The sequence below is a fragment of the Rhineura floridana genome, chromosome 7 (genome assembly GCF_030035675.1).
Source record: "Rhineura floridana isolate rRhiFlo1 chromosome 7, rRhiFlo1.hap2, whole genome shotgun sequence".
In the NCBI taxonomy this organism is placed as follows: Eukaryota; Metazoa; Chordata; class Lepidosauria; order Squamata; family Rhineuridae; genus Rhineura; species Rhineura floridana.
Genome location: NC_084486.1, coordinates 108521864 through 108536706, shown reverse-complemented (window position 1 = coordinate 108536706; position 14843 = coordinate 108521864). Strand labels below are relative to the sequence as shown.

General features: G+C 40.1%; 1 protein-coding gene across 3 annotated transcripts in view; it reads left to right on the top strand.

Annotated features, from left to right (window-relative positions):
• Positions 1 to 14843, top strand: part of CUL3 (cullin 3) — a 90067-nt gene that overhangs the window by 20746 nt on the left and 54478 nt on the right. For all 3 annotated transcript variants that reach the window (XM_061636803.1, XM_061636802.1, XM_061636804.1), the window contains exon 2: positions 11151 to 11348. In XM_061636803.1, the coding sequence (XP_061492787.1) occupies positions 11151 to 11348 (198 nt within the window). The remainder of the gene's footprint in view (positions 1 to 11150; positions 11349 to 14843) is intronic.

Genomic DNA, 14843 nt, shown 5'->3' with positions numbered 1-14843 from the left:
AAGGTGCCACAAGAGTCTTTGTTGTGTGTTGCTTTTTCCACTGTGGAATAAAAGGGGGGGGACAACCAGTTTTTATGTTTCGTTTAATTTATAGTGCACAGCTTGGTTGCCTGTTCCTAAATGAAGTGAGTGTGTATGCAGTATATGGCTGTTCTGAACCTGGGGAGAAATACTTTCACTTGAGGCATTGCTATGATATAACATGATATAATACAAGTAAAAAGGCAGACTGCCAACCATGTAAGTGTATTCTTGGCTTCATGAAATAGCTGGCAGTATTTTTCTGTGGTTCAATAATAGATAATTCTGTTAGTGTATAAATTGTGTTCCAGTCCTAGTTTTATCTGTCACTTGGTTCAACCTTCAAATAGTTGTGGTGGTGTATCACTACCCAGATAAGCAAGCAAATCTTGGCCTTTTGCATTTCAGCAAGTAGTTGGGGAGTTCTGAAATCAATGCCACTGACTATAGAGGTGAACCCACCTGCTTTGGCAGCAAGCCACATTCCTTGTTGTAACATGGCAGTTTAGCCAATGTCAACAATGGGTTTGCATAATGTAGCTTTCATATGGGACTTTCTGGGCACCCCCTCCTTTAATTAGGTCAGTTTCCTATCAATTCAGCAGCAGTGTTTTTTATAAGGCACACAATGTTTGTTGATGATGATGAAATTATATTACCTTTTACATTAATGTGTTATAATACCTTTTTGCCTTGCGAGGAAGAAATAATTTTCATCTAGTGATTTCCCCCCTTTGTATTCCAAACTTTTTTTATCCATAAACTCATCATTGGGTGCTAGAGGCAATATTTCTTTTTTTATTATTTTTCTAGAATATGGAGCTACAGCCCCATTAAAATCAGTTCACATTTTAAAATGTGTTTCCCTTAAAAGCCTAACAAAGCAGCAGCATTGACAGGTTCTTACAATTAAAATATACTTCAAATTATAATATCAGACACAAACGTCAAATGTGCCAAAAATCTCTTCATTTAATCTCTAGTGCCTGTCAAGTCATAATCTAAACTTTCTACAAACACAAAGATGTATAATATCACTGTGCAATAACTTTGTAATTTTTTATAATATTAGCTGCTGGTGACCTATGCTTTAACAGGAGCAGGGAACATTTTTCAGCCTCATTCCCACATTGGAAAGCTCTCTGGTGCCACATTCCTGAGGTGGGCATGGCCAAAGTCAAAAGTCAATGGGGATAGTTTCCCCCCCTTCATTTTACACACGTACAGTGCATGTATGCAATCTCCCACCTGCCTGTTGCTCATTTAGTTTGATTGGTGAAGTTTTTTTGCTGGCACTCAGACAAATAGTGGGAATGTGAAAGTACTTTAACACCTATATTTTGTTTGGAATATTTTGTAAAATAGATCCATATTTTCACTTGTCAGTCCTGCCAGGTGATGAACATGATGAGTGACCAGCCTTCTTCCCAATCTTTGATTTGCAGAGGTGTGTGATAGTCATTACAGTTGCTCAGTGATCCCTATCCCCTCCTTAGCTTGGGGAAAAGGCTGAGGGTTGTGAAGTACCTATTGCCATGGATGAACCAAATTAGCAAGTGCCTTGTCAGCCTTTACTATAGTGAAGGCTAGCAGGGCACTATTGGGCAGGACCATCTAGGTCAGCCTTTCCCAACCAGTGTGCCTCCAGATGTTGTTGGACCACAATTCCCATTGTTCCTGACCATTGGCAATGCTGGCTGAGGCTGATGGGAGTTGTGGTCCAACAACATCTGGAGGCACACTGGTTGGGAAATGCTGGTCTAGGTCCTCGACCACAATTTTTGGCTTAACTGGCTGGCTAACCAAAAACTGTGAATCCTTGTTCTTGCATTAAGATAGGCGTCTTGTTCACAACTGGACCTACAAGTGATGGTAGTGCAAATGAGTTGGGGGGAGTCTGGCTAACTCAAAATGATGTATGACTAATATAAATATGATGGATATTAGGTCACAGTTAATACTTTGAATTTCTTACCTGCTTCTGTTTGTATAGTTTCATATTTGACTTTATAAGTGATAACTTGGGAATTTTTCAGAAAATAATGTTGATAGAAAATATTTTGAAAAATGTTGACCCCACCTTTCAGAAAAATGTCTTTGTGGTGTCTTTTAAAAATGTAAAAGGATGTTAACAGCTGCAAAATCAATCTAACCAGCAGTTAAAATTGTTAAAAACAATATTAAGTGACCAAGAGGATAGTGACAAATGATCACTGATCCTACTGACTCCCCCACCCCCAATGTGATCATAGAAAGCTGCCTCATAACAGGTTGGGGTAGGCCAGTATGTTCAGCTGTTTAGGTTCTCAGGCAGAAAGGTTTTCTCATCACTTGCTACCTGATCCCTTTTAATTGAAGGCATCAGGAATTGAATCTGGGATCTTTTGCATAAGCTATGATCCCTCCCCAAGAGGGCAGATTCCTCAAGAGTGTGCTTGGAGTTGAGATATTTTTTATTTCCTTCCATGCCATACAAAGTTATGTGAAGACTTTGTATGGCATGGAAGGAAATAAAAAATATCAGCATGAACTTAAAAAAAAATGAACATAACATTTGAGTGATGCTGGCACTTCCCTTGTTTGATCTTTATAACAGTAGTTATATTAGTTGCTGCCCTGGGGTCCTTCTGGGAGGAAGGGTGGGATATAAATTTAATAAATAAACAGTGTGTCCTTACATCAAGGTTCATCAGAGACTTGCTCAAATACAACAGCTGAAATGTTCAGACTTTGAGGAAAGCTGCCAAAATATGCAGGGTTTTGGAGGAGAGTTGTTTAGGTGCTTCACCCCCCCCTTTTTCCTTATTTGCCTGTCATTGAAGTCTCTTATTCAAAAATGGTATTTGGGGTTCTGAGGTTCTTTGTGTACTGGTATAAACTTTATTAACTAGCCATGTCCCAAGTAAATTACCCGTTGTCATGTTCTGGCATACTTAAAAGCCAATGATTCACAATACTAGCTTATTACAGAATAAGTAATAAACTATAGAGGGATTGAGATTAAGTCTTGCTTAAAATTTGGTAAAAAGAATATTTAGACTTTAGTCCTGCACCCACTTACCTGGGAGTAAACTGTATTGAACTTAATGGGACTTACGTCTTAGTAGACTTCTAGGAAGGCAGTGTTAAAAGCAACTTCTAAAATGCTGATAAGGATAAAATGATGCAGGGGTGGATAATTCTTACTGAAATAAATCCATAGGGTTGTATTCAACACTGCTGTTCCACTAGCACAGCAGACTTCCACTTGTGCAAGAGAACCTTTTCTGCTTCCTCTGCAGGCTGCTCTGCACTCTCATCTGCTCCAGAGGTTTGGAAGACCCTCCAGAGCAAAATATGGAAATGCATGGGAAGAGGAGAGGAGCTCCATGTACACAGCATTGCATACAACCATATATATTTGTTTTTTTATTTTTCAGTGGGGAAATAATAATAATAATAATAATTTATTAAATTTCCATGCTGCTCTTCATCCCAGAAGGAGCCCAGGGCAGCAAACAAGGGACAAAACACTTAACACATTCCAAAAAACAAAACATCTTAAAAATAAAACATCTTAAAAACATTTTTTTTAAAATCTTGAACATATTAAAAAGCAATTCCAATATAGACACAGACTGGGATAAGGTCTCTACTTAAAAGGCTTGTTAAAAGAGGAAGATCTTCAGTAGGTACCGAAAAGATAACAGAGATGACCTCAGGGGAAGGGCCTTAGCTCAGTGGTAGAGTGAGTTGCGTGCAGAAGGTCCCAGGCTCTATCTCCGGCATCTCCAGGTAGGACTGAGAGGGACTCCTGCCTGAAACCATGGAAAGCTGCTGCCAGTCAATACTGAGCCAGATGGACTACTGCTCTGACTCAGTATAAGGCATCTTCCTATATTCCTATGTCACCTGTCTAATATTTAAGGTAAGGGAATTCCAAAGGGTAGGTGCCACAATGTTAAAGGTCTGTTTCCTATGTTGTGCAGAATGGACCTGATAAGATGGTATCTGCAGGAGGCCCTCACCTGCAGAATGCAGTTATTGACTGGGTATATAAGGGGTAAGACAATCTTTCATGTTTCAATAAGGAATGCTTCCAAGTAAACTCAATATAAATTGTAGACACTTGCATTTTTAATGTCAGTTCAAGCCTCTTTGAAACAAACATATAAGCAATTATAAATTGTAAAAATCAAACGGATCAGAGTCTAAGCACCCAGTTTCTCTGCTGTCTTGGAGAAACAAAGTACAAGTTCTTTTCCCCCCATTTTCCCAACAATCTGTTGAGGTGGCTTAGACTGAGAAACAGTTAAACTGTTTGTAGTGGCTTTGTTGTGTTTGAAATTGTGACTAAATTGGCTGATCTTCCACTTCTATTACCTAAAACATTATTCTCCACAGTGCACTGAAATGAGCAGAGCGTGTGTGACAAAACCTTTTGGTACAATCTGATTGTGAGAAATAGCCATGTGTAATTTTTCTTTAAGAGATAGCTGAACATTCTAATGACATCACAGACTATTCTTGTACCCCCCTTGGTAACCATATTAGAATGTTGAGCTTGTATATATGTGGTGAATACATGTTTAATAAAGCTAGTTTTTGTAAAACTATCTAAAATACTTGAAAATAATCCTTTTAAAGGATTCATAGGAAAGCTTTATAAAGAAAATACTTCAGAGGTAACAGTTTATTGCAGATCTTTGACTACAGAAAGAAACTTGTAATTAATGTGTGAGGTGTTACATGTTGCCTACAGAGCTAAACAAAATTTTACAAAAGTGCCCCATGACTTGTTCACTGTTATGATGTATTCCCATTGTACCAGCATGCCTTGAGCTTTCTGAGATGGAGTTCCAGTTGAAGCCTTTGAACTTCGTTTTTGTGATGGTATTGTTTTCCAAGTTCCTTGCATGTTTTTCAGCAGTAGTGATGTTAGGATGTTCTGTATGTAGCTCCTGGGCTCCTGAAGGTAATGTTTGGCTATGGGAAGAATTCAGCTAAAAACTCGTATTTGGCAGGACTTGATGAGAATGCAGAGAGTGTAGGTTTAGTCATGATATGTAAGTGCTGATGTCAGACTGATAACAAACTCCACTTGTCAGTGGGGCAAGCCTCTGCATCTTTTTTCTCCTCCCTATTTCAGCCACCATCACTGTAGTAGCTAGGAAATTTGTACCAGGAAGTCCTAGCATACCTGTGGAAATCCTGCTTGTGGGCAGACTTGCTACTTACTGGACTTCGAATCTTTTTTTTTTTTTTTTTGTAAAAGGAATGATGGTTCCTGGAAAAACGTTGTCAGTAAAGCTTTTCCTATCCAAGTATTTTAAAGGTGAGTAGCTTATATCTATGCAGCTTCAGTCCCAGTTAGCACAAGCACCCCTCCTACCTTTCTACTGTTATTGTCTTATTGTCTGATTCCAAACAGCTGTCTACAGATGGGAATTTGTAAGTTAAACATTTGATCGGTCAAAACGGTCTTTCAGTTGGCTAGTTAAATATTGACCAAAGCTATTTCCTTGGCTTCTAATTTAGGATAGGCATGCATGCTGCTACTGAATTCTGAAATACTTGATATTTAACTCTAATCATGAAATAAAACTGGAAAAGTAGGGTTCAAATACAGTTGATGGACATGTGTCAAGTAATATGTTCGGTACTAGATGGAGCAGGTAATCTTTTGCTAGATTGTTATGAGAAGGAATTCTCTTCGTATTAGGGTGCATTATTCTGCTCTAGATCTCTTAAGAGGATGTAGGGAACAAAGTGTAGTTACAGGCAACATGACAGCAAACAAAGTATAATGACAGCTCTGATCTGAGGGAACATTTGGGGGGGGGATCCTATCCCCAACTTCCTGAGCTTGAACCCAGTGTATCTTAGGGAACAATTTTAGATTATAACTTACCTTCCTGTTAAAATCAGCCGGTGAAATTCTGCTGGATCTCATATCCTCCAGAAGTTAAATTGTGGATGTACAGAATAGGGCCTCTTTTGTGATAAGGTCACAACTATGGAACTTTTCTGTATAAAGATATGCTTAGACCCTTCATTGTGTACTTTTAGGCAAACTGAAAATATGTTTTCATTCTGACTCATTTGGAAGCTAGTATGATTTGCTTCTTTAGTTTTTGGTATGCATTTTAGTTTTTAGTTTTTGGTATGCATTTCATTGTAGGATTTTGATTTTGTCAATATAACTTTGTCGTGACTTGTAAACTTCCTTGAATTGGATTTTGGATTTTGAATGAATAACTAAAAAGGGGGGAAATGAAAACAAAACCTAAATCTATTCAGAATGATGATGTGGCCCAGTTTGGATTATTGTATTGCTGCTGAACAAGTTGTGATATAAAAAAGCCTTTTGCCCATTCAAGTAGTTACTATGTCCTAGTTTTCATGCAGTGGAAGCCATGGTTAATTGCTTCCTGGTTTGTTTACCCAGTTGTGCAAATGGAAGAGCAAAGCGGTGATGTGCAGGTGTATGAAACTCTTGCATATTCTGGCCTATTAAAGCCAGGATTTGATTGTGTGAACTAGGTCCACAGGTTGAGGTTAATCTAGAATTTTGCCTTGTTCTGAAGCTGGAAACGGCTCCCATTTTGCATAAAATGAGATTTATTAGACTTCTGGTTCAAACATAGCTTACACAAAGGGCCTGTGTATGCAGGCAAAAGGCTTGATTATATCTCAGCTTATTAAGATGAAATATAATTGTCCAAGCATGGCCTATATCTAGCTAAACTTTAAAAGTCTATAACTGAAACCTGTATTCTGCATGTTTTTAAAATCTGTTAGCCTTTTTGCAGTCCTAACACTTAACTGTAAGAGTCTTTTTGAGAATAGCATTATTTTTGCAAAATGATCAGGGATGTGGACTCATACTGGATTGTGGATTCATATTGGAGATTAAACTATTAGGCAACGCCATAATATAGCGATGAGACATCCATTGGGATATAGTTTTGAAGAGTCATGTTATGAGAAGATTGTCTATTAATCTTTTTTGTAACACAAAGTAATCAACTCCAGTAAAATTAATTGGAAGTATGCCCAAGAACAGCAGGCAAGGTAGTATTTCTCAAAAAGCATTTGAAATTCATTGTGGATATGGGTGATCACTAGCATACACATATTACTGGAGCATGAATGATTCCCATGATTGGAATATAGCCATTCAAAGATATAAACTCTACAGAAAGAATAGAAGCAACAGAAAAGGAGGGGGAGTAGCGTTATACGTCAAAGACAAATACACCTCTATGGAAATCCAAGAGAGTGAACAAAGTGGTCCGATAGAGACCATTTGGGTAAAAATAAATGGAGAAACAAATAAAACCGACATGGTAGTAGGTGTCTACTACAGACCCCCTGGCCAAGAAGAGGTGGTAGACGAGGCCTTTCTCAAACAAATCTCTGAAATCTCAAGGAGGCAAGAAGTAGTAGTGATGGGGGACTTCAACTACCCGGATATCTTCTGGGAGACAAACTCTGCAAAGCACAAAGCCTCCAACAAATTCCTGATGGGCCTTGCTGATAATTTCCTCTTTCAAAAAGTAGAAGAAGAAACAAGGGGATCGGCAATCCTGGACTTGATCTTAACTAACACGGACAAATTGGTCACGGGAATTAAAGCGGTCGGTACCTTGGGGGAAAGTGACCACGTAATGCTGGAATTCGAGATTCTGGGGAAAGCCAAAGAAGAATATAGTCAAACATGGACCTTGGATTTCAGGAAAGCCGATTTTAGCAAGCTCAGGGAAATGATGGGTAGGATCTCGTGGCTAGATAGACTAAAGAAAAAAGGAGCCCAAGAAGCGTGGGAGTTCATGAAGAACGTATTACAAAAAGCACAATCGCAAACAATTCCAAAGAGGAAGAAAAATGGAAGACATCGAAAAAAGCCAGTGTGGCTACACGGAAGACTGGTGGAGGAGGTAAAAGTAAAAAAGAGAATGTATAAAGAATGGAAGAAAGGACGCATCACCAAGGAAGAGTACCGACGAGCGGCTCGGGCTTGCAGGAATAGCGTAAGGAAAGCTAAAACCCAGAATGAGCTGAGGCTGGCGAGGGAAGCAAGGAACAACAAAAAGGGGTTTTTCAGATATGTTCGAAGCAAGAGAAAGACCAAGCAAACGGTGGGACTGCTGCTCAATGAGGATGGCAAAATGTTGACAGATAACGAGGAAAAGGCAGAACTGCTCAACACCTATTTTGCCTCCATTTTCTCCCAAAAAGGGAACAGTGTGCAACCTTGCATCGGTAGCAATCTTAGTAAGGGGTCGGGACTGCAGTTTGAGATTGATAAGGAGATAGTCAGGAAATACCTAGTTAACCTAAATGAGTTCAAATCTCCAGGGCCTGATGAACTGCATCCCAGAGTATTGAAGGAACTTGCGGATGTACTCTCGGAACCTCTTGCCATCATCTTTGAGAAATCCTGGAGAATGGGAGAGGTGCCGAAGGATTGGAGACGGGCAAACGTCGTCCCGCTCTTTAAAAAGGGTAAAAAAGAAGATCCGGGGAATTACAGGCCGGTCTGTCTGACTTCAATACCGGGAAAGATATTAGAACAGATAATAAAAGAGTCCATTGGCAACTATCTAGATGACAATGCTGTGATTAGAAGGAGCCAGCATGGGTTTGTCAAGAAAAAATCCTGTCAAATTAATCTCATCTCTTTTTTTGATCGGGTCACTAGCTTAGTAGATGGTGGAAATGCTGTAGATGTCATCTATCTAGATTTCAGCAAGGCGTTTGACAAAGTCCCCCACGACCTTTTGATTAGCAAACTCATCAAATGCGGACTACATGGAAATACTGTCAGGTGGATTCACAACTGGTTGGAAAACCGTACTCAAAGAGTGGTTGTCGGTGGCTCTGCTTCGGACTGGAAGGAGGTCTCGAGTGGAGTGCCACAGGGTTCTGTCGTGGGGCCGATACTCTTCAACATTTTTATCAATGACTTAGATGATGGGGTGGAGGGAAGCCTTATGAAGTTTGCAGATGATACGAAACTGGGAGGGATAGCTAACACAATGGAAGACAGGAATAAAATCCAAAGGGACCTGGATAGACTAGAAAATTGGGCTGAAATTAATACAATGACATTCAATAAAGACAAATGCAGGATTCTGCATGTAGGCCACATAAACAAAATGCACGGGTACAGGATGGGAAATACCCGGCTTAGCAGTAGTGCGTGTGAGAAGGACCTTGGAATTGTAGTGGATCGCAAGTTGAACATGACCCAGCAGTGTGATGCTGCAGCAAAAAAGGCAAATGCATGGGCTGCATAAACAGAGCTATAGTTTCCAGGTCGAGGGAAGTAATTGTCCCACTATATTCTGCATTGGTCAGGCCTCATCTGGAATACTGCGTTCAGTTCTGGGCGCCTCATTTTAAGAAAGATATAGACAAGTTAGAGCGGGTTCAGAAGAGGGCGACAAGGATGATAGCCGGTATGGAGAACAAGTCTTATGAGGAAACGTTGAAGGAACTTGGCATGTTCAGTCTGGTGAAGAGAAGGCTGAGGGGGGATATGATTGCACTCTTTAAGTACCTGAAGGGCTGTCACATAGAGGAGGGTACAGATTTGTTCTCTGCTGCCCCAGAGGGTAGGACTAGGTCTAATGGTTTTAAGTTGCAGGAGCGTAGATTCAGATTGGACATTAGAAGGAACTTCTTGACAGTAAGGGCGGTTCGGCAATGGAACCGACTGCCTAGGGAGGTGGTGGGATCCCCTTCACTGGATGTCTTCAAGCAGAGGCTGGACAGCTATCTGTGGGAGATGCTCTAGCTGTGGATTTCCTGCTGTGAGCAGGGGGTTGGACTCGATGGCCTACAAGGCCCCTTCCAACTCTATGATTCTATGATACTATTAATTGAGGTAGCTGAGGATTGCCATCTTAATCCTGGGGTTATCATTAAACAGGAAAGTGGGTTACTTTCATAGGATGAATAAACAAATTTCCCCCCTGTTGATTTTACTTACTAAAGTATCAGTACAGAATTACATTAACTATTTGACCAGGGTTGCACCTTTATGTCCAACACCAGATTTACTACTAGTTTTGCAATGTGCAACTTATTTAACATATCCTTTTTTTACTTGGATAATTTATTTATACTGTACTTCTCAGCTTACTCCCAGATGAATACAGTTGTTGAAACTGTAAAAGTGTTTCGTTTAGCTTCTCTTTAAGTGTATTTGAGACATTTCTATGGCCCATAGGCATGTTTCAGTAAACAAAAAACAAATGATTCACTCATGACTCAGATCAGTAGCTTTTGTTATACATTGGGCTGCAGTTAGAATATGCTGAACATTTGATAATATCAGTGAGCCTTACATTACTGCTGGTATGTATGATTGGGGGAGGGGGAATGGAGTGGTACCTAAATATATTTCTGGGATTCCAGTGAGAACCTACAGCAGTGATTCTCAAATGGTGCGCCGCGGGTGCGCCGCAAGAGGTGGCTAGGTGTGCCGCGAATATTATGAAAGTATATTTTAAAAATGAGGAAAAGCCCATTTGCATAGAGATTTATTACATCCATGATCAATTAATAGCTAGGCTAGGCCCTAAAATATATTAATATATTTTTAATTTTGTACACGAAGTGCGCCAGAATTTTTTTATATGTTTTACAGTGCGCCGCGAACCAAAACAGTTTGAGAACCACTGACCTACAGTCTGGAATTATATCTAGTGAAACAGGTGGCTTACACTTGGTTTTGCATCCTAATTGCTTGATAGCTTGCAGCTGAATATGTGAAGTGATTCCATTGGAAAGGGTTGTTTTTGAAGTAATTAAAAAATTATTGGTGGTGTTTTTGATGTGATGGCTTACTTCCAGGTGCAAGTCAACAACAGTCACCCGGTGATAACAAAGCACATGTGAATCAGTGTTGTGAAGAAGAAATGCCTGGTATCTCAGTAATTTTTGTGCAGTGTAAAAATCTGTGGGTACAAAATGCTGGAGTCATGTATATCAGGCTTGATTCCCTGTCAGTCTGCAGCACAGCTTCTGAAAATTAGGTAAAATTGGGGTTATGAGTGATGCAACAGTTTTGAAAGGGAAATGATTTTGAAATACCCTAATATAAGTGGTTTCTGAATTAGTATTTTTCTTTGCCTTTACAGATGACTATGGATGAAAAATACGTAAACAGCATTTGGGATCTTCTGAAAAATGCAATTCAAGAAATTCAGCGTAAAAACAACAGTGGTCTCAGCTTTGAGGAACTGTATAGGAATGCATATACTATGGTATTACATAAACATGGAGAGAAACTATACACTGGACTACGAGAAGTGGTTACTGAGCATCTCATAAACAAGGTATCTACATTCAATCAACATCATATGCAAGTTGGAAGCAAATAGCTAAGCTTATAGAAGGAACTCATATCTACTTAAGGCATATGCCTGCCCTTAGAGAATTATACACAAAGTTCTGGTTAATGTGAATTATGATCGCTTTTCAGCATGTTAGCAAGTGCTAGGGGAAAAAAGCAAAATTTAGCACTTCTCACTAGGACCTTCTTTTCACGCATGTTGAAACTGTTACTAGTACAAACTATCTATAAAGCACCTTTAATTTGCAGAGTATTTTTACAGTCTTTCTGGTATTTACATGCACAATTATGTTATTATCAAGGTAAGTAGTATTCCAGTTTTACAGGTGAAACTGAAACTGTGGTTTCATTCAGATGAAACACCACAAGTGGTCTCTGGCTTCAAATTCACATGCTTCTTCCTCCATGGACAAGAGAGGAAATTGAAAGCTTGTGTTTTCTGTTTTGTGGCAAATCATTGTTCGCCATTTCATCCAAATCCCCCAAAATGTAGTTTGCCCACAAACCAGGTTTGATCCTGGTTTGTGGGCAAACTATAGTTTGCCAGGTTTGTATGAAATGGTGAATGGTGATTTACTGCAAACCAGAAATGAATGCTTCTGATTTTGTTTCTTGTTTAAGGGAGTGCATCAGCCTGAGGCTTGCAACACCAAACAGTGATTTGGCATAATGTTTGAATGCAGCCATTGGCATGGTTCAGATGTCACAACAAACCATGGTTTGTTGTTGTGAAGGTGAGTGGTTGCAAACCTTTGGCTGGGGCTCACCCCCTCCCTTTCACTTCACATTCACATGCAAATGAGGAGTTTAAAGGTTGTCATAGTTTTCAACACATTTTTGGAAATATAAGGAATTGTGATTCATTCTAAATGCAATTACTGCAAACAATCAAGGATCTGAAACCTGGTTTAGTGTTCATATTAGTACTGGGCCATTGACTTGCTCAAGACCGCATACTGAGTTCATAGTTTTACCAACACCTACTTTACAAACTAACACTCACTTTAGAAAAAAATAATATAAGAACATAAGAAGAGCTCTGCTGCATTAGGCTAAAAGCCAGCTAATCAGTGTTCTGTACTCATAGTGGCCAACCAGATGACAGTGGGAAGCTCACAAACAAGGCCTGAGTGTAACAGCACTCTCCCAACTTTGATTCCCAGCTGCTGATATTCAGAGGCATACCACTTCTGATTATGGAGGAAGAACATAACCATTGCAACTAGTAGCAATTTGTCTTTATCACCTTTTAAAGCCTTCCAGGTTGGTGGACATCACTACATCTTGTGGGAGTGAATGCCATAGTTTAACTATGTGCTTTGTAAATAAGTGCTTCCTCTTGTCTGTCTAAATTTGCCAACATTCAGCTTCATTGGATGTCCCTGAGTTCTAGTTATTATGAGAGGCCTATCTACTTCTTTCACACCATGCATAATTTTATACACCTCTGTTGTCTCCTTTTACTCCCCTTGTCTCTTAACTGAGGCCACAAGTGTTATCTTTCCTAACGGGAGTGGTCTAAACCTTTCATTATTTTGAATGTTCTTTTTTGATCTTGTTCCAGCTGTACAATATCCTTTTTGAGGTGAGATGACTATAACTGTAGGCAGTATACATGCTTGATGATATTGGCAGTTTGATTTTATTTTCAATCCCTTTTCCTATTGGAAGTCACCTTTCTCACAACTGATGCATACTGAGATGACATACTCATCAAGCTGTATGCTGCAACCCAAGTTTTGATTCCTGATCAGTCACTGCCAGTTAAGACCTATGACTATTGTGCAGTCATAAGCACTTTTTGGTTGTTAAACACCAAAACAAGTAACAAGGGACAAATAATTAAATAGTAACAGGTTAACAGTAGCCCAATATGGGCCATTGATAGGTATCTTTTATGTTTAGAGCTGTTCTGTTGCAAACCCAGTTATTGTTCTGCTGGTGACACATGGAGACCAATGTTCTACTGTAATAAAAATCATATTTAGAAGTAAAGCCACAAACTAAATGCTGAGTATATCCTGCAATTGTGAATCTGGTGGTAGTTTTGCAGCAAAGGATGAATTGATCATTCAGTAGGACTTATGGCTTGATCATGAGACCTTCTTGGTCAGCAAGTTCATGAGCCTGACCAAGGTTGCTGTCAATATATAAGAGAGTGGGATGGAGAAAAAAAATGATTTACATTCCATCATAATCCTCAAATTACTTTGGGGAATTTGTTGCTGAATGTAGCTCCGTCAGGATTGTTATAATCTTTTCTTGGAACTGAAAGACGATGTGCCTCTAAGGGGCCATGCTACCCTTTAGGAGGCTGTCTACAGGAGGCTTCAGAAAGCAAATATCAAAGGGCACTGGCCTTTGTTGGTGGGTTAGGACAGTGATTTTGTGTATATATATATTTTTTGAACGGGGTGGTTTGCTTGACATGAAATGATAGAACCAGGTATCATAAGAACATAAGAAGAGCCTGGGGGATCAGGCCAGTGGCCCATCTAGTCCAGCATCCTGTTCACACAGTGGCCAACCAGATGCCAGTGGGTAGCCTACGAATAGGACCTGAGCATAAGAGCACTCTCCCCTCCTGTGGTTTCCAGCAGCTGATATTCAGAAGCATACTGCCTCCGACTCCAAGACAGAGCATACCCCTCATAGCTAGTAGTCACTGATAGCCTTATCCTCCATGAGTTTGTCTAATCTTTTAAAGACATCCAGGTTGGTGGCCATCACTGCCTCATCCCTCAGAAGGGAATCCCTCAGAAGGGAGAAGCTAAGGTCATGCCCCATATGTGTGGAGGATAGGCTGTGGACAAAGCTAAAGTTGGGTGCAAGAGATATCAGGAGGGTGGACATGGATGGATTGAGTTGGTTCTCTTTTGTCATGGAGACAAAAGGAGAAAGAAACATTGCAAGAAAGGGGTAAGATTTTACCTAGCCTTGATTTTTTTCCCCAGTTTATCTTTATCAATAGTGCTGTGGGAAATTAGGCAAACATCCAGCCCAGGGTGCATACATCTTTTGTTAGAGCTGGAAGGGAAGGGTAAGCAAAAGCGAATGGGAATCAAGAGGCTAGGGAGGTTGTAATGGAACTAGTGTAGAAGGAAGTGGCTGTGGGAGGATTCTGCTAGCGCACTGGGCAGGGTTGTGGTGACTGTTTTGTCTCCCATCTCAGAAGGTACTGAGTTCAGTGAAGCCAGTCATCTTTCATGAATGTTGGTTAACACCACAAAGGACTCCCAAAACTTTTGGTTCAGTGAGTACATTTTGGAATTATAAAATGGCCACCACATCTGAAAGAGCAAAAAATGAGACAGGACCACAGAATGATACAGGCATTGTCCTGCCGCCTCTGCCCCCCAGTCAATCTCCCTGTCAGTGAGGGAAAAAGGCACCTACGTCAGCCACTGACACGCAGGCTCATAGAAAGAAGCTATGTAAACCTTTGCTCTGTTCAGAACAGGTGAAAGGATGGGGGTCT